General features: G+C 42.3%; 2 protein-coding genes and 1 pseudogene across 2 annotated transcripts; all 3 read right to left on the bottom strand.

Moving 5' to 3' along the window:
* Window positions 1–6280: 6280 nt before the first annotated feature.
* On the bottom strand, window positions 6281–6850 carry LOC132491772 (interferon alpha-1-like). Its single transcript, XM_060100669.1, has one exon. The coding sequence runs from the start codon at window positions 6848–6850 to the stop codon at window positions 6281–6283; it is 570 nt and encodes a 189-aa protein (XP_059956652.1).
* A 3262-nt stretch (window positions 6851–10112) lies between these two features.
* Window positions 10113–10625, bottom strand: LOC132492361 (interferon alpha-13-like). The gene has a single exon (XM_060101818.1). The coding sequence runs from the start codon at window positions 10623–10625 to the stop codon at window positions 10113–10115; it is 513 nt and encodes a 170-aa protein (XP_059957801.1).
* Window positions 10626–21316: 10691 nt separating this feature from the next.
* Window positions 21317–21999, bottom strand: LOC132491771 (interferon omega-1-like; annotated as a pseudogene).
* Between the last annotated feature and the right edge of the window lie 2608 nt (window positions 22000–24607).

Below are 24607 nucleotides of genomic sequence, written 5' to 3'. Positions count from 1 at the left end.
TTATGGTCCTCAGTAAGTCCTCCCAAAAAACTGAGGTCCCAGCTCTATGTTGTTGTTTGTTTCCAGTCAACAAGGACCTCACTGATTTCCCAGGAGACCTCCTCAGATCAGCCTGCTGTTCTCATTCTCAATGAAGACACCTCCATTTCTCACCTACAGTCCAGGCTGGACATCCATTTGTTTACTGAGAGAGTCTAAATAAGAATCTCTACTCTTTATTGTTCCAACTGTTGGTTAAGATGTGGGTACCCAAGAAGCCTTATGTGTGACCAAGACGGAAGAGCATACGTGCTTCTTAGACAGAAGGAGTGAAGGTTTCTAATGGGCTCCTTAGCAGGGAGAGTCTGGCTTGAACTTCAGAGTCACCCTCATGGCCTTGTAGAGTTGTCTTTATTTAAATTTTAGCCTCAGCCCATTAAAACATCATAATACTGAAGAATTGAAATAAAAATACTATTTAAAAAATCATTTGTTAATAAAATGATATTTTTAGCAGTAATATAGGAATGGTTTCTGCTTGTTTTAGGACCCTAATCCTTAGGAAGGTTTCCAAACCTCTAAATGTACTTTAAATGTCCTTCTGACTTTAAAAGTACCTACTCAGTGCTGTATGCACCAACTGGAAAGAACAGAGAGATGATCGATCCATCAGTGTCCTCTTTCCAAATTGCCTAAATTAAATAAATGAATTTCCACTTAGCTCTTTGTTGCTTTTAGAAACTGTGACCGTCTAGTGTGCATGTTACTGATACATGCCCTGCTGGAAAGGCTCTATCCCAGTTGTTGCTAAATATATTAAAATCCCTGCCTGTGTCCCTCCTATTCAAGCATGTTTTATTTTGTTTGCCTTTCAAAGGGGCAAAGACATCATGATGGAATGTAAGAAATTCCTTGGATTGCATTGTCCCCAGGAATATCCTTCCCTGCTCTGTGATAACTTGCTGGGTCCTAAGGACAAAACAGGTTTGCAGCTGGCACTGAGGTAACCCTCGTCCCTTCCAAGACTCCGCAGGCTGCTGTGGTATCAGTGCTGGGGACACTGCCAGTGGCCACGTCCTTCTGGGAGAACTCTGTGCTATCGCATGCACCTCAATCTTTTCTTCTCTGAAAAGGAATGTTCTGGAGAAACACTTGCCTCAATGCAGCTCATCTGTGTTCTTCCATGTCCTGAGGACCTGCCGCTGTTCCAGTGAATGCTTTAAACATCTCTGTTCTCCTTCCAAGTTCTCAAGCTGTTGCTGCCTTTCAACTCCATGTTTCCTGCGCTTTGGGCTTTTTGAGCAAATAAGAGTCCTGAACCAGGTGAGTTCCTCCTAGTGCAGTCAGCACGTGGAAGTGTGCAAACAGAGGCACAGGTGAGCTCCTGGGTTCTCCACCATTGTTCAGTGTTGGGCAGGGTGCCATCTATTTACTGTGTTTCTCTGGGAGTCTGGACAGTCTGGACCTGCAGTGCTTGGCAGGTGGAGAGGGTGGAGTCATATGAGAGTTTCTGCCAAACCTAGAACTTTCACTCATCTTCTGCTTTCCATTGGTGGCTTTGTAGTCTTAAGGGGAAATTGACAGCCAGAAACCCTAATGGAGAAGGAAAGAGCTGTATGAATGGGCAGTACAGCTTCATGCGGAGTGAATGGGGAAAGTACACTATGGATTTCTACCTTGGGAGGAACTGAATGATTGTGATATTTTAGTGAAAGAATGGGATCCAGGAAAACAGAGAGGAAGGGGATTTGTGCCATGTATCAGAATCAGCAGATGGATATATGGTATATTATATATGGTATATTTTATATGTAGCATATTTTATACTATGTATTCATATATATGTACCATATATGTATATTATTGTATATAAAATTACATACAATTGATGACACACTTTCTCCCAGTTCTGTTTTTTAGTCCGTCGTGGTTTTTCAGTCAGTGACAGAGAGAGGGGGAGGAGAATTCATTATTCCCATTTAGACCTATGTGAAAAATATAGGAAACAACACACTATCTGTTTAGCCCTCACTCTGTGGATGATACTCTGCTAAGTGTTCTTAAATATTCTGGTTGGTCTAATATCAATACAACTCGAGGAATATTTTCCCTACTTTATATTTGAGGAAACTGAGGCTCAGGGAAGTTAAGTGATTCCCCAGCATCACACATGTGTCCTGGCAGAATCTAGACTCAATGCAGAAACCCATATCACATATAAATAATTATTTAACTTCCATCCTCTGTAATTCTCAAGCCCTTTGTTTTCTTCTTTGGTGCTTTCTGAAGATCATTTTTCCCTGGTTGACTCCTAAGTGCACTGGCTACTCCACCTTTGTGCCCTCTTCAGACTCTCCTTCTCCTTCTCACTCTTAAAAGTTGAAGGTCCTCACGAGCTTTCGGTCATCATCTCGTTCCACACTCTACTCCTAAGGAACGACATCCACATATGCTGCTTCCAACGGGAAGTCTGTCTTTCGATGTGTCTTGGGCACTTTATAGAGTCCATCTGCTTTCTCTCCTTCTTGAGATGCCTCATTCCAGATTCTGGTGAGAGAATCCCCTTTTCCCTATCTCTCATTGTAATAGGAAACTTAATTGAAATAATTTAGCATGATTACTGTTTTTATATCTTTTATCTCTTCCAAACTGAACTCTCCAGAAGAATAGGTTTGGCATTTTCTTTTTTCACCTCTGTATTCTCAGAACTATCATATATCCAATATAGAAATATGAAGTTTTAAAATATAACCTGGGACTTCCCTGCTGGTGCAGTGGTTAAGAATCTGCCTGCCATTGCAGGGGACACGGGTTCGATCCCTGGTCCGGGAAGATCCCACATGCCATGGAGCAACTAAGCCCATGGGCCACAACTACTGAGCCTGCGCTCTAGAGCCCGCGAGCCACAACTACTGAGCCCGTGCGCCACAACTACTGAGCCCACGTGCCGCAGCTACTGAAACCCGTGAGCCTAGAGCACGTGCTCCACAACAAGAGAAGCCATCGCAATGAGAAGCCACAACAAAGAGTAGCCCCTGTTCGCCACAACTAGAGAAAGCCTGCGCACAGCAACAAAGACCCAGCATGGCAAAAAATAAATAAAAATTTAAAAAATAAAATAAAATATAAACCACTGAAATAAATGAATGATGAGTAGAATTTGTCATCCATGTTTCAGTATGCCTTGCAAATTAAAGCTACTTCTTTTTGTAAGAATAAAAAAATCCAAGATGTCGTCTGGGGGAGAGTTTCATAAATTAAACAAGAAAATAATTTGAAACAATATACAGGTAAGCATATTTTATTATACTGAATACACTATAAAGTTGAACATGATATTATATGAACAAAACTAGTTTAAATACCATACATAGTATGGCTGAGATACAGTAGAAGAATAAATAGATGACTATATTAAAGCCTTTTGCACTATAATTGCTATCATTTTGACTCCTGGTCTGATCATTTCTAAATCTCTACTGTATATGAGTCTAGTTCTGATACTTGCTCTGTCCCTTCAAACTGTGTTTTTCACCTTTTAGTATGGTAAGTTTCTGTTGAAAGTTGAACATGATGTATGGGGTAAAAGGACCTGAGGTAAATTGGCCTTTAGGGTGAGGATTTACATTTATCTTGCTAAGAGGTTGACTGTGCTTACTTCTAGTCCTGGACTCTGTTTCTGCCCTCTTTATTTTCCATATCAGCCAAGCTGGCTTATCCTTTGGGATTGGTCTCCTTGAAAATAGATTTATTAGACCTGTTTGACAAGTGACCACCATAGGTGACAGGTCTAATATCTTGTTCACCATTTTATGATTAGTACAGAGTTCATAATAATTATTCCACCTAATTATTAACAAAGAGTATTCTTAGATTTTCCATTAGACCTCCCATCAGAAGCTTCTCCTGACCTCGCATCAGAACCTTATATTGAAGTAATTATTAAGCATCATTAGATGACTCAGTACATTTCTACTGAGCCTCTTGGTTCATCATTCTCCATCTCACAGTGAAGACGTAGGGTGGTGAAAATGTAGGGCATAGGATGCTAGATAAAATTAGCCTTCTCTGCTTTCCTGGTGTCAGAGTCTTTGTAATGTTATACGTTCTTTTTCATTTAGTATTTTTCTGGGCAGGGTTGTCTTGCTACTACTGAATTACTTCCTTTATCCTCTTGAGTTGAGTAGCTTAAGAGGGAAGCAAAAATGGAAACATAAAGGGCCCATACCATGATTTTCCATAATGTTCAATACATCATTGATTTCCTTCTCCATTCAACTTTCTTGGAAAGCTGTCCTTGCATTTGATGTACTGAGGTAAAAGGAAAACAAATGCAAATCTGACTATGATGAGAGTGAAAGAAGTAAAGTGACTCCCCAGGTGAAATAATGACCATGGAAGTTCTTCTCTTGTTACCCTTCCACTTGCTCCAGTATGGGTTCTGCTGATTCATTTCAGCAAATCAGCTCTCACTATGGTCAGTTCTATCTGTTTCCCTTGTAGTGGATGGTTTCAAGCACAGAGCAGCTTACTGACACTCAACATCATATTCATCAAAATAATGATACATTATCACTGTAAGTGATTAAATGTCAGGATTTAAAGTAAATCAGATCTTGAACATTGATATGAGTTTTCAATACATCAAATCCATGAAATCTCCTCAGAAGCAAAAAATAGTTCAAAAAGGGAAAACAATGCAGAGAAAAAAATAATCCACATCCATTCTAGGTTCCACCCTATGTCTCTCCTCCAATTCAGATGGCAAACATCTCAAACCTATTTTCTGTATATATTGTCATTCCCTTCTCTTATTCATGCTTCCACCTTCTCCACTCTGGTTTCTGCAGATTAAGTCTACCAAACAAGCTCTCGCTAAGTGGCCAATGCCATCTCTTTTCCCAATGTAGGAGCACTTTCCATCTACGTTTTCATGAATGCATTGAATCTGCTAGGAGGTTTCAGTCTTTCAAACATGGTCTTCTCACCATTCTCTCGCGTCCTGTTAACATATGGTCTTTCCCCTTGCTTTCCTTTGTAGCGTTCCCTCCCTTTTAACGTTGAGGTCATAGGATTCAATTTTCAGTCCTTTTCTCATTTGATACTCTCCTCCTATTTGATCACTTCTTCTGTTCCATGCTTTACACTTCATGGAATTGCTTATAGATTGCCATCTCCAGTATCCAACGGACATTTGCACTGAAATGTCTACTAGTTAACTATAGGTAATATCTACTGCTTTAAGTTCTACATCCTCGCATGACATGATCCACCTTCTGCTGGGGAAATTCCATTTTCCCACCTTCTCACTGTAGCACTAAATTTTACTGATATTAATTTCTACTACAAATTAGTACTATTTTAAAAATAATTAAATTTAATTGTGAATTAACTGATTTTTAAAAAGTATTTCTGTATTTATTTGGCTGTGCCAGGTCTTAGTTGCGGCACACGGGATCTTCATTGCTGCGTCCAGGATCTTCATTGCGGCATTCGGGATCTTTGGTTGCAGCATTCAGGATCTTTTAGTTGCTTGCGGCATGTGGGCTCTTAGTTGCAGCATGCAGGATCTAGTTCCCTGACCAGGGATGGAATCCGGGCCCCCTGTATTGGCAGAGCAGAGTCTTAAACACTGGACCACCAAGGAAGTCCCTGTATTAACTGATTATTGTTTTTAGGTTACTTTCCTTTAAAAAAAAATCAAAGTTACCCAAAGCAGAATTGGATTAATTATGTTCACCTCTAGGTCCTGAGGGCAACACACAACCTGGCTAGAAGAAGTCTATTTTTATTTCTAACGTGAAAATCGTAATGATGGATCAAGGAATTGTAACATACATTCTTTAATCAGGTTGCACATTCAGGCTTGGTGTTTCTCTTTCAAAGAAAAAAACAAAACAGGAAGTTTTCTATAGTAAGAATTTAATGAACAAAGAAAACTCATAAACTGAGTTAATACAAAGTATATAGATTTTTCTCTTAACCACAATGTATACATGCACATAATATTATGTAAATAAAAATAATTTAAATCTTTATAAATAGTGAAATAAATATTAAAATAGATAAATAAATATTTAAGTAGATAAGTAAGTAGATAGATCAGCATGGGCTGATGTATCATGAGGGACTAGTGCCTGTAGAGTAGAACATCATGTTGCTTAATATTCCTGAAAACACTTGGCAAATTAATTCAGTTCAGGGCATGATGACAGTAGAAATGAGAGTCTTTGACATGGCAGCACAGGGGGAAGTGTGGTCTCGTTAGTGAGAATCACTTCCGTGTTGAAGCAGGTGTGTGTCATTCCTTCCTCCTGAGTCTTTCTTGCAAGTTTGTTGATGAAGAGAAGGATCTCATGAGTTCTGCTCTGACAATCTCCCAGGCACAAGGGCTGTATTTCTTCTCTTGCAGATAGACAGTGATTCTGTGGAAGTATTTCCTCACAGCCAGGATGGAGTCCTCCTTCAGCAGGGGAGTCCCTTCCAGCCCCGCCTCCTGCATCAGACAGGCTTGCAGGTCAGTGAGCTGCTGATAAAGTGCAGTGCAGAACCTGTCCAGGAGGGTCTCATCCCAATTGGCAGCTGAGCCCTCCGTTGTGAAGAGCTGGAAGGTCTGCTGGATCATCTCATGGACGACAGCGATGGCTTGAGCCTTCTGGAACTGGTTGCCTCCAAACGCCTCCTGGGGGAATCCAAAGTCATTTCTGTCCTTCAGGCAGGAGAAGGGGGAGATTCTCCTCATTTGTTGCAGGAGCATCAGGGCCCTCGTGTTAGCCAGGCTGTGGGTCTGAGGCAGGTCGCAGCCCAGAGAGCAGTTGGAGTTGCAGCTGAGCAGCACCAGGGCCAGGAGTAAGGACACAGTTGGGGCCATCGGGGACCTTGCAGATGCTGCTGGCCTGGCTGAGGTGGGTGATTCTGTGAACGCTGCTCTCTAGGTTCTCTGAAGACCTTCCTTCAGGCCTGGGTCTTAAATGGGAATGAATTGGTTTCCATTTTCTGAATGTTCCCTCTTACTTTCTACTTCTGTTTTTGCTTTTCATTTTGCACTCTCCAGATAGGTTAGGGCAGCGTTTCTCAACCACTGTTTTTCATCGTTGCCTCCCCTTCTCCTGCCCACAGAGCCTTTTTAGATATTTTCTTTCCATATGGCCCCCCTATGAAATTTTGATACACAGATATACTGTGTACATCGATATGTACTCCATGCATATCTCTACTTTATAAATAGAAAAAGAAAGTGAAAAGATTATTCTTTTTATTCGATGCAGGGGTGAGTATGACAAAAAGATTTAGGCTAAAAATTAACTGTAAAAGCTACTGCAAGTCATTTAACATTTTGGTTAAGTGTGCAGAATGACTTTTAATGTAATACATTTACTTAAAAAATAGGAATGCATCAAATTACATATTCAATAAAAATTTATACAAATACTTCATAAGAATACCAATGTATAGATATATTTAAAAATCTATCAAAACTGCTAAAAAAGTGCAATGACTATCTATATACTGAGATTCTTTGGAGACTCTTCACAAACATTGATGAACGATCATTTTCATCCTGTGTCTTCATTCCCTTCCAAGGGACGATGGGGTCCATTTCAGTTTGATTTCCAAATTTTGACACATAATAATTAAAGCATTACTGCAGGTTGAAAATGAAGAGTTTGGATTCTGAGTCCTCGGTCTGCTCTTTTGGCCTGATAAATGGCTCATTCTTCTTTATTTACATGAATATATTCTCTCTTCTGGATGCCAAGACATGTAGCCTTCAATGCCCTTTCTGGTCTGAATGTTTCTGTCCCCACAAAATTCTTATTTGGAAGGCCTAATCCCCAAAGTGATGGTATCAGGTGGTGGGCCCTTTGGGACTTGATTAGGGTGTGAAGATGGAGGCCTCACAAATGGAATTAGTGCTCTTATCAAAGAGGTCAGAGATAAATGCCTCCCTCTCCTGCTGTATGATGATACAAGGAGAACTCTGCAGTGTGAGACCTGAAGCAGGCTCTCACCAGAACTTGACCACGTGGACACCCAGATCTTGGATTTCCAGACTCTAGAACTGTGAGCAATACATTTCTGCTCTTTACAAACTACCCAGTCTATGCTCTTTTGTTGAAGAAGCCCAAATAGTAAGACCTGACCTGACCTATTATGTCCTCAGAATACCTCCCAGAAGTCTGTAAAATACCTAAAGCGAGAGGCACCATTTTACCCAACCCCGTTTCCTAGACAGCTAGTCCAGTCCCTATCATTTCTGGAGCTCAGTCCATACTCTTGAAGGGACCAGTGATGATAGTAATAGTAGAAGGAACTATACCAACATATATTAGATAGATGATATGAGAGGACGATAATCTACAGAGACTTTGGAAATTCTTCATGGTTCTACAAGGGAAGTGATAATGGAATATTGTGTGAGATATTTTTTTAAAGATCATTTGCAGGAATATTTTCTTCTTCAAGTTTGCATTTTCAATACTTAGAAGATCAGGATGCGAATCACGGGCCTGGACGCAAATGGAAGAGTCGCTCTCTATTTTTTCTTCAGTCATCCTCAAGTACTTGCAAGGAGCTGCCTGATCATAGTTTTCTCGTCTCCCTCAGGCAATTAGGAAACAACTTGTGTCTACATTTGTGGATATTTTCCTCCTAGGCTATGCCTTTGGGCATCAAGTTGAATGCTACTTTCCAACAGTCTATGATGCTGTGAACTCTGAGTGACATCCGTGTCATCTTCCCCAAGCTGAACTTGTGGAATAAGAATTTGGGTCTGATTGTGGGTTTGTTTTTTATAAAATTTTCTTTATTTCAGCAAATGAACAATAAAAATGCATGAAATCATAATACCACTGAGTCTGAGAATAAACATCCAAACTTGACTGTTTTCTTTCTTTTAAGGCAGAACTAGAGGATGAGATTTTTTTTAACTTTTTATTTTATACTGGAGTATATTTGATTAACAATGCTGTGATAGCCTCAGGTGTACAGCAAAGTGATTCAGCCACACTCATTCATGCATCCATTCTTTCTCAAACTCCCCTCCCATCTAGGTTGCCACATAATATTGAGCAGAGTTCCCTGTGCTACACAGTAGGTCCCTGTTGGCCATCCATCCCAAATATAGCAGTGTGTACATGGCAATCCCAAACTCCCCAACTATCCCTCCCCCACCCTTCTCCCTGGTAACCATAAGTTTCTTCTGTTAGTCTGTGGGTCCGTTTCTGTTTTGTAAATAAGTTCATTTGTATCATTTTTTTAAGATTCCACATATAAATGATATTTTTCTTTCTCTGTGGGTCTGATTGTTTTTTAATGAAGTGTGTGCAAGCAAGAACATTAGTTGTCCCCCTCCACCCCACCCAGAACTTCATTAGGACAACTAGTGTAAAGATGAAAAGTGGTCTTATGCACTGAACTTGTCTCCTCGTCCATTAACCATCCAATAATTTCCCAACTTCTTTGCAGTGAGATTTCCACGAGGATAAATCCAGGCCATGTAATGTGAGCAGAAGTGCTGTTGCCCTGTATAATCCTGGCCCTTGAAAACCTCCCATGTGATGCACCAGACTTTTTCCCTTTACCACTGAGTGGAATAGACTCAAATACTGCAGAAAAATTTGGAGTCACCTGTTGATGATGGAAAAATCCGCAAAACAGGGGCTACCCATGTCCCCGAATCACTCTTTGGAGAGCAACTTAGAACATCCATCTGATCATGTATGCCTGCCTTTTGTTCGTATACCAGGGAAAGATAAGATTCTATTATGATCAAATTCCTGACACCATTCTGTTTGCCTGTGACAGCAGTCAGCATTAAGTTAACTGACAAATGTCTCTAACACCACACTATCCAAAAAACCTTTCTATACTTCATATGTTGAAAATAGCAAATACCCCTCCCAACACTTAAAGTGATCTGTTAAATTACGTTATAAAATTATTTATACTAGAAAAGAGATTGTGTTCTGTGAAAACCTTTATTAAAATCATGATTTTCACGTCAGACATTTTTCAGCCTGTGAGAAAACGCAAGTGGAGATTGCTTTGGACTTGAACACTAATGTAATTGAATGAGAAGTGTCACGAGTATAAAAAATATTCTGTATTAGTTGACATTTCTTTGAGGATTCTTACATAAGGGAAAGGCACCTTTCAATTTCCACTCTGACAACCTCCCAGGCACAGGGGCTGTATTCCTTTGCCTTCAGGTAGGCATGGATTCCATGGAAATACTCCCGGGCAGCAAGTCCCAAATCTCGACAATCCAGATTGTCTTGTTTCATCTGCTCTAGTCGGTGCAGCCTCAGATGAAGGCTAGAGAGAAGTTTATGGAGGACGGTGTTGTTCCAGGCAGCATGGCTGTCCTCCGTGGTGAAGAGGTTGAAGATCTGCCGGAGCATCAGGTGGTGGTGACAGGTGCCTTGAGTCATCTGGATTGGGGTGATATTCTCTCTTTTCCAAGGAAATTTGAAGTCGGTTCTGTCCTTTAGGCACCACTGTGAGGGGATCCTTTGCATCTGTTGCAAATGTTGGAAGACGTCCTTGTTTTCCTGGCTATGGCTTCTAGGCAAGTTCCAGCCAAGAGAGCAAGCAGGGATGGAGCAGAGCATCAGTCCTGCCACTAGCAAATAGATCTGGGCCATTGAGAATGAGTGATTCACTAGATGGCCGCCAGGGGGCGCGCGGGCACCGCCAAACAATTAGGGGGAAGCTTCCTTCCCTGGAACTGTGGACAGAGTCCTTCCCTAGGCGGCCGATAGAGGGCGCAGGGTTTGTTTGGGAAACGCCCACTACTGAGTTTGCGGTCTGCCGCTGTCTCCTGAAGCTTGCGAGACAGAGCGAAACAGTCAACTGAGGCTGCTTTAATAGTCAACATAGTGCGCAAAAGACCTTCGTTTTCGCCGTGCTGAGTGTTGAAGAGGAAGCGTTGTCGCGGCCTCGCCAGAGACATTTTTGTCTGGCTGGGAGCCAGAACCTCGCATTTTCGGGGCTTCCCCTGAGTTTTGCGCTTTATTTTCTCACAGAAACTTGAGCGAGGCAATTTTTGAGAAAGAAGCCGTTTTCTGAGCGGCCTGAGGTGGGGAATCACAGCGATTCCCCGCCTCATAGAACGGGGAGCCGATTTTTCAGATTCGGGCTCGTTTCTGGCGCGAGACAGCGAAGGTTCAGAGAAGGGGGAACGCGGCGGCGACGATGGGACGACAGGACGGTGTTGGGGACGCCCTGGGAGGTGAGTCGGAGCGCGGCCACCACCGGGGCCGGGGACGCGGGAGGTGAGCGCCCCTGTAGATGCTCTGGGACTTCATGGTGTCTTTCAAGGATACAGCATTAAAGTGAGGGAGAAAGTATTGAATATCTGAAAAGTAGGAATATTAAAAAACTCACAGCATTTTATTTTTTACATTTTAAAATTAGTTTTATATTTAACTTAATTCATATCATTTGAAGTAAATATTTTAAATGTTTCATATTTTTATAAATTTATGTTAAAATATTTTCAATATTAAGCATAGAATATTAAAATATATTTTCATATTAAAATATAGCATTTTATTAAACTTTATTTAAACTGTATTGTCTTTATACTAAAGTAGTTAATATAATTAATTTTTTGTTTATTGATTTTAGGCTGGGTTTATTGATTTTAGGCTGGGTTCAGTCTTCGTTGCGGTGCGCAGGCTTCTCATTGTGGTGGCTTCTCTTGTTGAGGAGCACAGGCTCTAGGTGCGCAGGCTTCAGTAGTTGTGGCTCACGGGTTCCAGAGCACAGGCTCAGTAGTAGCAGCACATGGACTTAGTTGCTCCATGGCATGTGGGATCTTCCTAGACCAGCGCTCAAACCCGTGTCCCCTGAGTTGGCAGGTGGATTCTTAAACACTGCGCCACCAGGGAAGTCCCAAGTATTTAATACAGTTTTACTTTTCTATCTTTAACGGAAGCCAGCTCATTAATATTTTCAAGATTACTTTTTCACTTGTTTTTAATTGAGGGAATTACCGTGTTTGACAATTTCTAATGACCCCGTGATAGTCTTAACTGATTTTTAACTCATGTTCCTGAAATGTCTCTCCCAGGACCTCACCTTGACTATAAGGTTAGAAAGAAGAGTTGGTGTGTACAAGCAATTGAGGACATTTAGCAGGTCAGACTTTTTCATTTTTCTTTAGTAAGAATTTTATACACTGAGTGGAATTTGCCCAGATTTCATTTACATCATGAAGGCTTACTTTGTAAGACTGTCAGGGCCATGCAAATGGAGGTCAACTTCATTTCTTTACTTAAAATTTTTATATTTTGTTCCTCGTGCATATTTTGGTATTAATTTTCATTTTAAAATATTGCATTAAAACATCCTTTATCTTGATGACTTAGATTTGGTGCCTTCTTACCATTCGTGCTTAAGAGAAGTACTAGCTTAACGTCGCCCTAATGCTAACCCAGGAAATAGCTTTTGAATTAGAGTATTGTGCTGTTCCATGGCTGAAAACCTAGGAATGCTTTACTTCTCATCATCTCTCCCCCATATATATATTTCTAACCCTTTTTCCTGGTCTCTACAACATTATTTTAATGTCTTTTTTTTAAGGAAGAAAAAACCCTTTTGACTGCCTTCATCTGATTTTCTCAACTCACACCCCCTTGGCTATGGTAACCACAAATCGGATCTTTTTCTCTGAGGTTATGTGTTTGTTTTTAAAGTACAATTTAATCTGTGTCTTAAAAATTAACACCAGAGGTGGTCTGAAACAAAATAAGGTGAGGAAAAGGACCATTTCTCTCATTTGTACTAGTCACAGAGCTGCCTTTTTTTTTTTTTTTTTTTTTTTGTGGGGAGGAGGTCAAAACACTTTCTTAGATGCTGCAAAGAGCTTCAGATGCCGTAGGATTTCTCTCCTTAATGTACCGGGCACTGCTCTAAGGGTGGAGACTAGGTCTCTACTCCTTCGCAGGCCTACAGGCAATCCCTCTCCTAGAGTTTGCATTTGGGGGCCTCAACGTGCAGGCCCCTGAGTGTTAAGGGACCTGTAGTGAGAGCTTCTCTCGGCTGGGCTGAGGGTGGACTATACAGGTTACCATTTGTTATATTAATACAAAAGGCTGCCATCATTCACTCTGTTCAAATTCTCAGCCTGTACTTTGCAAACTTTATTTTATTTGATCTAGGCAATGTCCTGTGTGACCACAACTAAAGTTGTCTCCATTTTTTAAAAGGGGAAATGAAAATCTGATGTCATTTAAATTCAGGAGCCCCAGATTTTTGTCAGAGTGGAGGCTTCTGCTGCTCCCAGGCCCTCCTGTTCATCAGCTCTGAGCACTGGCCCTCAGCTGTACTGAGCACGTGGTGCTTCCTTCATCCTAATCCTGACTCTAGTGTCTGTCCTCCCTGCTCCCTGGAGGGCAGTCACCATCCCTGCCTTACTTTCCTGGAATCCACATTGCCAAGCGCATTGTCACATATATATGCAGTCAGAACATATCTGGTGACAGAATGAAGAGAACTGCATGAATTCACCCTTGCTGTTCATTTTTATGTCACCATTATGTGTAAGCTGTCAGAAAATGTGAGCTATGGTCCTGTAAAGAAATGTGGAAGAATTTAGATCTAATGTATGAGTCCCTTTAGAGGAAAATGCAGAGAGGTGAGGCTAATTGTATTTTGGTGCAATTTAAGAAGTGTCAAAATAGAGTACAGGGTCAAACCTCTAAGTATTCTTATTAGAATTGAAAAAGAGATATAATGAGACTCAGGTTTTATTTCAACCATGGGTCTCATTTAGATGAATACATCCTGTTGGATTGATACTCTTTCATGTTCCAGGAGTGTGTTTAATTTGCAGTGTAATGAAAGAATTGAAGTTGTGACGTTCTATGTTGCCCATAAATGGAAGACAAATTGCAAAAACATGGAAACAACACTAGGATAAGTAGAGAAATGACAATCCTGGCCTATTTAAGAATCTCATTTGCAGGCAGGTACTCAGAGCAGCTGGATACAGGCTCCCACAGCCAGACACCTGCATCACAGGCTCACCGGGGCCTGCCACCCTCCTGACTGAGGACACCCAGGGTGATGTTCTCCAGCCCTGTCTGCACCCTTAGCTGTGACCTGGCCCAGAACCACAGCCTGACAAAGCAGGAGACCCTCACAGTCCTGCCCCTAACAAGGAGAATCTTCTTTGTTTTCCTGCCTGAAGGACAAGAAGGTTGTCAGGTTCCATCAGCACCAGCTGGCTGACAGCCAGTTCCAAAACGCTCAGGCCGCCTCATTCTCCGTGAGACGATACCGCACTTCTCCATCGTCTTCAGCACAAACAGCTGAAATTCCTCAGTGGGCTTGATCAACAGTGGGAAGATCTGGAGACTAGTCTGGTGCAGGAGGTGGGGAGGAAAAGACCCTCCTGGTCAATGAGGACTCCCGCCTGACTTTGAAGAACTCCTTCCAAAGGACCAGGCTCGATCTGAAAAGAAAGTCCACAGCTGCTGTGCCCAGGAAAATATGAGAGTGGAAGTTAAGGCGTGAAAATCAGAGTGTGCTTTCCCTGTATGTTCAACCTCAGAGAACCCAGGAGTGGGAAAAGGAGACCTGGACCCAATCTTCTACAATGGAGTCTTCTCTGCTTAGAGGTGGCCTCGAGCGCGTCAATAGTCACTCAGTTCAATGACTTTTCTTCTGATTCAGTTGTAAATGCATCGAGTCATCTCAGCACGTTGTTTTTCAACAGTAAGTGGAAACAATACTTTTGAATGGAGAGAAAATTTATCTTTAATTTGTAATAATTAGAAGTTATTTCTCTACGATGATTGTTATATTTACCAAATTTATTCTTCATATTATGATATGGTCAGCTTTGTGTCTTGTTTTCCTTTGCTTTGGTGGTGCAAAAGGTATATTTTAAGTGGTAGGTTTACCTCACACTCTTAAAGAAAATCAAAGTGTCCTTAAACCTTTAATCTGCCTTAAAATCCAAAAGGAAGATAAATAGTTTTATTCATTTCATTGGTTCTTCAAATATTTTGAAGTATCTGCTTTCAGGGTTTTACTTGTGTTTTTTAATATATTGGTAGATAAAACAAAGATATTACTTTCTTAATGGAGCACTCTGTCAGAGGAGACAGGCCTTAAAGAGTAAAAAATTAGCTTGAAACCTTTTCTAGGTTGTGAAGGAGATGCACAAGGCATTATGACAGGTTATAGCAGCTGAAGCTATCCTCTTTTACTTGTTCTTTCTTGGAGAAAGCATGTCTAATGGTTGCTGATTCAGTTTCAGCAGTTGCATGATCAATAAACTGTGCAATATATTATAGAATCATGGAATTTAAACGTCAATAAAGAAGTGTGACTCTCCCTTGTATTTTTGGCACTGTGGTGGGTGCCAGGTACAATGAAAATAGTAGACACATTGCCCACTGTCACAGAGCTTGCAGTCTGATGGGGATATGGGTAACTAGGTGTTCAATGAAAGCAATGTTAATGCTGTGACAGGGAAAGGACAGGTTCTTGGGAGTATGTGGGCTTGCATGGATCAGGGAAAGGTTCTGCAAGAGCAGTTGGTAAGCTGGCATCCCAGGGGTCTGCGGGAGTTTGCCAGGTAATTGCATGATGGTCAAGTTTGGCCATGTATGGAGATCATCTAGGGTAGCAGGTAAATATGAGGGTTTGGAGCTAATGACATTTGTTTGGAGATGTGACCCTGGGGAAAGACATGCATATGGAAGTCAACAGTCATAGAGATGACGTTTGGAACTATTTGGGAGGTTGAGACTATATGTGCCGAGAGGATGAAGTGTGGGACTAGCACAGATCTTTGAGGAGCACCCATTCCCTAAGATGAGAGGGAGCAGTCAACAAAGGAAGGAGAGGAGGAGGAGCAGAAAAGCAGAGGATGGTGGTGACACAGAGACCAGATGAGGGTCAGACTTTAAAATGGCGGGTATAATAACAAGTATCTGATGCTTCGGACGTGTCAGCCAAGGCTGCTTCACATTGATCTCTAACTTCAGTAAGATGTAGCTTATTGGCAATATCTTATGACTTAGTAAGTATCTTAAGAAATTAATCTCCATTTTCAAGATATTTTTTTCCTCTCATTTGTTTTAAGCAAGGGTCTTAGAAGACCCTTAAGGCTTCATAGGTTAAGCGTTCAGCTTTATATATATAATCAGGGTTTTTCATTGGAGAGTTTTATTCACTTCTTCAAAATGTCATTTTATATGGATAAGTTGCATAAAAATGTGTAATCTGTTTGCATCAAAATGCTTTTAATTTCAGTATGATGTAAATGTAAACTTAATATATTACTTTCTACTTAAAATTGATAAATATCTTCTGTGCCAATGCACTGATTGCATTTTGTTTTGATGCCCACTAGAGATCCATAGGTATTTGTAATCTAGTGTTTGGTACATCTGTGAGAATATTTCATTTGCTAGTAGAATTGTAAAATTTGTGTGTATGCTTTGCACAGTACTTAAAAAGATGATCCTATTTTAATTCACAGAGGTAGAATTTTTGCATAACAAAATTATGAGCTCAGTAAGGCACAAATATGTCATTATATCAATATCTTTTGGGGGCTTCCCTGGGGGTCCAGTGGTTAAGACTTCACCTTCCAATGCAGGGGGTGTGGGTTCGATCCCTTTTTGGGGAGCTAAGATCCCACATGCCTCAGGGCCAAAAAACCAAAACATAAGGAAAACAGAAGCAATATTGTAACAAATTCAATAAAGACTTTAAAAATGGTCCACATCAAAAAAAATCTTAAAAAAATATGTATCTTTTGAGTGGACATGAAATAATGGCTTTTACTCCTTTGTGCATACCTGTCACAATAACAACTATCATTTCTATGTTTAATATATCCCTGGTGCTTAAAATAATCTGCTCACTTAAGATAACTTTATGACTTGTTATATTCTCATTATACAGAGCATATAACATGCGATGGTATGTTGAATGGAATATAGTAGTCTCATTATCCCTATTCTAAAGCTAAGAAAACTGTACTATAGGAAAAAGAAAACAATTGCCCTAAATCATGCATGAAGCCGAAGGAAGACTAAGGCAATGCCGAGCTAACAAATTTACTGGTCACCTGAGAAGACAAGAGTAACCCACAAGAGAAGATGCAGCAAGACTGTCATTTTCAAACAGTTTTACTGGCACAACTATGTTAAGCTTATTACATTTATCACTTTTATTAACAACTCTGGGGACCAATGATGTCCCTAACAGTGTGCAGGATACTGGGTGGGAATAAGAAGTGTAACTGGAAAGTGAGCTGAGTGCTACAGTACCTGATGTAGATGGAGATCTCGTTCCTAAGCCTGATAAGACTATGCTGTTCCACTCCCAGGTTTGCTAACACCCTATACTGCTCTGCCTCCCCCCACCTTTTTTTTTAAGTGTTTCTTATTTTTAATTTTTTAAATTTTTTTGCGGTACACGGGCCTCTCACTGCTGTGGCCTCTCCCGTTGCGGGCACAGGCTCCGGATGCGCAGGCCCAGCGGCCATGGCCACAGGCCCAGCCGCTCCGCGGTATGTGGGATCTTCCCGGACCGGGGCACGAACCCACGTCCCCTGCATCGGCAGGCGGACTCTCAACCACTGCGCCACCAGGGAAGGCCTCTGCCTCCCCTTTGGCCTCCTCTTGTCCCTGCTTGCTCAACCAGAAACATGGCCAGGAGTTCTGCGTCCCTGCTGCTCCAGAGCCTGTCCCATGAGAAAGGAAAGGCGAAAAGTCCTCAGCTGTACACTTTCATTAAGGCTAAATTGAGAACTGGGGAGCTGAGCTACTTTGCCCAGCCTTCCTGAGGATGCAAGAAGGCCTTGGAGTTAGATGAAAGTTATTCTCCATCAAAATATTTGGGGTCCTCTGGTTTGTTCCATTTCCTTCTGAACTTGAGACCTCAGGAATGCCAAATTCCAGTGCTGTTTGGGGGAATATGTGAAGTTTCTTGTCTCTGTTCCTAGAGGCTGATTGGGACATTTGGGAATCTATGTGCCTGTGTAACCCCAAACATTCCAACCCACAGCTGTTTACAGATCAGTATCATGATGGAGAAGGGGAAGGACTGGGAAGTCCAGTTCCTGAGACTCGTTCTTTAATGGATTTTCTCAGTTTTTAAAGCCCCTCAGCATTTGTCAAGTTCCTATGCTTTTGTGTTTGCTTTGTGAAGGGCTGTATTCATCATGACACAAATGAAGGCAGCTGAGATGGTAGAGGGTGTGCAAGGCCACTGTCAGACTCCCTCCCTAACCTTCCTCTGCCTCAAACACACAAGCTCTCAATCAGAACGGAAGAACCTCTTCTTTTCTCTAACCCCAGTTCCCGGACTACTGCATCCTTCCCCCAAATGCAGCAGAGACAAAAGAAAACACTCTTTTTTAGAAGAAACAATTTACTTGTGAAGAATGAACTTTGCTGTTTTTGAGAGAGACCATTTTGTTTTCAGAAGATGCCTGACCCCAAGTCTTCCTTCCATATTCTGTTCCCAGTGGGACTCCCTCGTGTCAACCTCTTGCTGGACTAGGACCCTGGAATTCCACAGGGCCAGCTAGCAAGAGGGATGCCTGAGATGACAGAAGATATGAATCACCTTTCTGAAGAGAGGGTGGGGCTGGTGTCACATGAGTGCCTTTCAGGTGAGCTCTGCAAACCAAAAATAGGAGCCTGGGTGTGTCTAGCGAGAGTGGAAGCAAAGAGAGAGTGGAACACGCTGAGTAGACTGTTCCACTGGGAAGAGATTTTTTCAAGATTAATGCCCAGGGGGGCTTCCCTGGTGGCGCAGTGGTTGAGAGTCCGCCTGCCGATGCAGGGGACATGGGTTCGTGCCCCGGTCCGGGAGGATCCCACATGCTGCAGAGCGGCTGGGCCCGTGAGCCACGGCCGCTGAGCCTGCGCGTCCAGAGCCTGTGCTCCTCAACAGGAGAAGCCACAACAGTGAGAGGCCTGCGTACTGCAAAAAAAGAGAAAAAAGAAAAAAAAATTAATTCCCAGGAACTAGAATTCGAGGTCAGAGTTTCAATGACACTAATAGTAAGGTCCATGTGTGTAGAGCGGTGTCATTTTAAAGCTCTTTCACACACATTGCCCCAGGCAATCATCACGACAATCCTGGGACTCTCCCAGACACAGACTATGAAACTTACGGAACTTAAGTTGTCTGAGTCATTACCCCAAATTTTGCCACCAAAACAGTCATGGTTCCACCACGTCTCACACTGTCACTTGATGGGTAAGTGCCATGGCCCAGCTTTCACATGGACGAGCAGAGCGTGGTTTAGAAATGTCCCAGGTCCTGACTTCTTTGCTTTCTTGCTCTGAGTCTCTCATCTGGGGGGCCATTAGTTTCTGAGAGTACAGGCTCTAGGAGGTGACATTGCCAGCAATTATAGACCTGGGACTGTATGGAGAAGAGAACTAAGATCAAACCCGGGAGAGCCCAGGATTAGAGAGCAGAACCTTACCTTTCATAGCTCCTGCTTTTTTCTTCCTACTTCTGCGTTGCTGCCGACAGGCCAAAAAATGAAAGAGTTCAGAAGCTATTTTGTGCCTTTCTCATACTAAAGAAGCAACAAACATTATTAATGAAAAATGTTTGTGACTTTTTGCCTTATTTGAGGTCTCTGTTATTTCCATATTATTCATTTTGAAAGTAGATCCAAGTATTTTCTACTGATCCTTCTTTCTCAAAGAATTTTTACTAATTCCCGGAAAATCTTTCAGAAGTATAATACACAAGGACTTCCCTGGTGGCAGAGTGGTTAAGAATCTGCCTGCCAATGCAGGGGACACGGGTTCAAGCCCCGGTCTGGGAAGATCTCACATGCCGTGGAGCAACTAAGCCCATGTGCCACAACTACTGAGCCTGCACTCTAGAGCCCACGAGCCACAACTACTGAAGCCTGTGTCCCTAGAGTCCATGCTTCGTGACAAGAGAAGCCACTGCAATGAGAAGCCTGCACACCGCAAGGAAGAGTAGCCCCTGCTCGCCGCAACGAAGACCCAACGCAGCCAAAAAAAAAATGTAAATAAATAAATAAATTTATTTTTTTTAAAAAGAAGTATAATACACAGAAATTGCAAGTATCTTCAACATACAGCACAGGGAAATTTCACACACTGAATACATTGTGAAGCTAGCACCCAAGTTAAAAGTAATAGATTTTGCCCAGGACCTAGCACGTTTCTTATGTTGCCTTCCAGTTGCTACCTCAGAGCAGCTCTCCTTCTCCTCCCTGACGGTAGCCACTCTGTGACTCTAACAGTCCTGATTATTTCTGACGGACTCACTTTTATGCCTCTTGTGTATATTTACTCATTGAATCCTGGGAATATCCTATGAAAAAATACTACTATTGTCCCCATATTAAAGATGAGGAAACTAGGGAGCTTAGTGTTTGTGTTATTTGTCAAGGTCACACCGCTATTAATAGCAGAGCTGGGATCCAGTGCCGTGAACCCTGGCTCCTTCTCAGAGGTTTTGAAAATCCTAGAACTCTCCTTTCACTTGTGCTCTCTTCCTGTGGCTTTCACTCTAACAGAAACCTTGAAGCTGGAAACCTGCACAGAACCAGAGCAGCTGTGTGGCTGGTCAGTGAGTTGGAGGGACTGAATGTATGCATAAGGGATGAATGGCTCAGTAAAGCAGGACCAGGGAGAAGGTGGGAGGAAGGTGCCAGGACCGGCCAGTCAACACCATATGTCACCAGCTTCCCTCGAGGAGCTGACTCCTTCCCACAGGTATTTGTACCGACCACTCTTCCTGGTGGTATAAATCAGTTACACCTATGACATCAGGACTAACCATTCTCCATAATTTCCAGGACTTCCCTCAGTTCCATGGAATTCCACCTTTTGACAAGCATTTCCTGAAAGGAAAGTGGTAGGACAGTTCCAGAGGACAAAATGGACAAATACTAGTCTGAAATAAATTTACATAAAAAAGTAAGAATGTAGGTTTCAGAACTTAAAAAACTCAAGAAGTTTTCTCTCATAAGAATTTAATAAATAAAACAAAATGCAAATTTAATGAAATGGAAAGGTGAATATTTTCTAAATTTTAATACAATGTAAGTATAAATATATTTATATGAAAAAATAAGATACAGAAATAAATAAATAAATAAACAGAATAAATAAATAACAGGGTAGTCATTACTTAGGGACTGATGCCCCTGAAGCTGAATAATATACTTGCTTATTACTACTGGCAAAGTATTAGCTGAATTAATACAATAAATTCTGTGATTAAAATTGAAATAAGAGCCTTCTGAAATGACTAAAGACATATGTGCAAGGGTGATAGGGCATCTGAGTCAATGAGAAACATTTCAAGGTGACCCCAGGTCTCCATCCATAATTCTTATCCTTTCTTGCAAGTTGGTTGATGAAAGCAAGGATCTCCTGATTTCCACTCTGACAATTTCCCAGGCACAGTCACTGTATTTCTTCTCTTGCAGGTAGAGATGGATTCCCTGGAAGTACCTCTTCACAGCCAATGTAGGGCCCGTCACTCCCAGGGAAGTTTCTTCATCTCCCATCGCCTGCACCAAGCAGGCATCCAGGTCATTCAGCTGCTGATGGAGTCCACTGCGGAGTTTGTCCATGAGGGAGGTGTCCCAGGCAGCAGAGGAGCGCTCTGTGTGGAAGAGGCGGAAGATCTGCTGGAGCATCTCGTGGAGGACAGAGGTGGCCTGGGCCTTCGGGAGCTGGCTGCCATCCACCGTGTCCTGGGGGAAACCGAAGTCTTTTCTGTCCTTCAGACAGAAGTGAGGGGAGATTCTCCTCATCTGGCCCAGAAGCCTGGAGTTGTTCCTGCTAATCTGCACGTGGTTCTGAGACAGGTCGCAGCCCAGAGATCCACCGGGGCCATAGCTGAACACCACCAGGGTGGTCAGTAGAGAGAGCACGAAGGCCATGGGGCAAATGAGGCTGTTGCTGGCCTGGCTGAGACGGGTGTCTGGGGGAACCTTGTGGGTAGGTTCTCGATGACATCCTTTCTAAGCAAGGCCATTAAATAGGGAGCACAGTAATTTTCATTTTCTAAACATTTCTATACACTTTTACTTCCTTTTTTGATTTTCACTTAGGTATTCTCAGTATGGTCTACGAAGATGTCATCATTCTAAGCTATTAATTTTGCAAGAAGTTTAATTTTTCCAGTAATTTCAGATGTGCCCATCCAAATGGATATTTATCAATCAAATGAGGAAGGTTTTTGTCTTCAAGTCAGAAGTGATGTAGGTCTGTAAATACATGCATTCTATATCTCTTTCATGCATAAATGTTGGTCTTCTCTGTTCCAGGAACACATTTTTAGCCCTGATCTTAGATTCCATTTTTACCTCTTACTTCACATAGGAAGGCAGGCTCTCTCAGACGTATGGTTTCTGTATTTGCTTAAGGATTTCCGAGATCACTCTGGCATAAGCTCTTTGAAACAAAACATGGGTTTTGTTTAGTGTTTGATTTAGAGAAGAGGCTGATTATTATGAGTCCATGAGCTTCTCCCATGTTTCCTTTCCTTCTAGAACATGTTCCTTCATGTCCATGTGGTCATGCTTCAGGTGACCACGAGGTGAGGACTATTACAGCTATTGTCCTTTCTTGCCACCATTTTCTTACTGGAGACCTATAGTCCTCCACAGGCTGGGCCAATACCCCCACCAGGAATCCTGGTTCTTTTGAGGAGAACATGGGTGTGGAGACCCTAAGTCCAAGAAAATTGTATTTCCCCAGCAGCACCTCACTCACAAGGGAGAGATCACATCTAGTCACACCCTCTCCTCTAGAGTGACAGAGTCCCCTTCCTAACCTGGACTCCCACCCTGAGGGCACGCTCACCACATCCCGAGGACTGTAAAATCTCTTTGCCGTGGAGGGGCTTGTTGATTTGTTGGGAAAATCATTCATCTTCCAGGACCCTCACCCTTGCCCTGGAGTGTCTGTGTGAAGGACCCTAGTCCTCAGTGGTGACCGCCTCCCCTCCTGACCCGTGTCCTCAGGTATCAGAAGTGCCAGCAGCCCTCAGATACTGAGAGCAAAAGTGTGTTTTCTCTAAGGTGGTGGAGGAGTTACCCAATTCTAATCATTTCACCCTGAGTAGACACATAATTTTTATTTGGCCAAATACCAATTTTATTATTCAACTCTTTTACTCAAGCTAGTCAACACTTGTTATGCTCAAAGTTTCTGAGCTGGGGGCAGAGAATTCAGCATTGGTGTTGTCTCTCATTAAAGCTTATGTCACAGAAACCAGTGAGGTTCAGTTGTTCATTCAGTCAGTTGATGCCACTGGGCTTCTCCCTTCCTCTGTCTCTGTCTCCCTCTGAGAATGCAGGGCAGCGAGGCCCAGGATTAGGTCAGAGAGAAATCGCCTTCTTTCCTTTACTTGTGTGTAATTTTTCATTTAAAGTTTTTGTAACTTATATTCACTTAGTGACTTATTGGACAAGATTTGTCTCGCTGCTCCTGCATTAGTTCTAATTCATGAGGAGGTAAGAACAATAAAGGGAGGTAAAGAAAGGCAAAGGGGCTCCAGTCTCTATCATTTTCAAACTTTAGATTTTTTGTTTATCACTGCAACTGTCCTAGAAAGTAAAATTCGACAGCTGTCTTGTGGGCAAAAAGAAAACAAATGTGAGTCTGAGTGTCATGAATGTGAAAGAAGGGAAGTGATTTTCCCCTGACACAATGACAGATTCTAAGTTAGCAAACTTCAGTGCAGCACAGTTGGGGACGAGGCTATGTCAGAGGAGAAGGATGAGGCCACTGTGAAAAACAGAAAGACAGGAACGTGGTTGCTTCTGCCAGAAGCTCAAAAAAGACCAAGTCCTGGAAGGATGAGGCCAAGGTGAAAAACAGAAAGGCAGGAACATGGTTGCTTCTGCCAGAAGCTCAGAAAAGACCAAGTCCTGGGTCAGTTGATGGCCTTCAGCTTCACACGACCAGCTTCCTCATTCTTCTTTCATTTAATCCATGTATGATCAGTTTTGAGGAGAAAAGGAAGAAGTCACACCCACCAGCTCACAAGTGACTAGCAACCAGAACCCCAGTTGCTAGAACACTAACCCTGTCTGGGAGGGTCAGCAAGATCAGTCTTGCTGAGCATCCGTCTAGGTGATAAATCCATTCAGGCAATGAGAAGGGTACTTTAAGAAAACTAGAATTAAAGGAAGGGAATTAGATGATTCCAAAAGATCCTGATCTTACCTGGTTAATAGTAATCATGATATTAAAAAGTAATAACTGGGGGCTTCCCTGGTGGCGCAGTGGTTGGGAGTCCGCCTGCCGATGCAGGGGACACGGTTTCCTGCCCCGGTCCGGGAAGATCCCACGTGACGCGGAGCGGCTGGGCCCATGGGCCATGGCTGCTGGGCCTGCGTGTCTGGAGCCTGTGCTCTGCAATGGGAGAGGCCACAGCAGTGAGAGGCCCACGTACCGCAAAAAAAAAAAAAAAAAAAAAGTAATAACTGAATTTTATTGCTTGCTACTAATGGACTAGCCACTTTCTAAGTTCTTTAAAATTTAGGGACTTCCCTGGCAGTCCAGTAGTTAAGACACCGAGCTTCCACTTCAGGGGGCACGGGTTCGATCCCTGGTCGGGGAACTAAGATCTCGCA

Source organism: Mesoplodon densirostris, chromosome 6 (genome assembly GCF_025265405.1).
Source record: "Mesoplodon densirostris isolate mMesDen1 chromosome 6, mMesDen1 primary haplotype, whole genome shotgun sequence".
Taxonomy (NCBI): Eukaryota; Metazoa; Chordata; class Mammalia; order Artiodactyla; family Ziphiidae; genus Mesoplodon; species Mesoplodon densirostris.
Note: the sequence above shows the minus strand (reverse complement) of the source record. Positions and strands in the feature narration are given on the sequence as shown.

What these genes read in the sequence shown, in the direction of transcription:
- LOC132492361 (XM_060101818.1), bottom strand. Translation starts at nt 10,625, where the DNA reads ATGGCCCAGATCTATTTGCTAGTGGCAGGACTGATGCTCTGCTCCATC.
- LOC132491772 (XM_060100669.1), bottom strand. Translation starts at nt 6,850, where the DNA reads ATGGCCCCAACTGTGTCCTTACTCCTGGCCCTGGTGCTGCTCAGCTGC.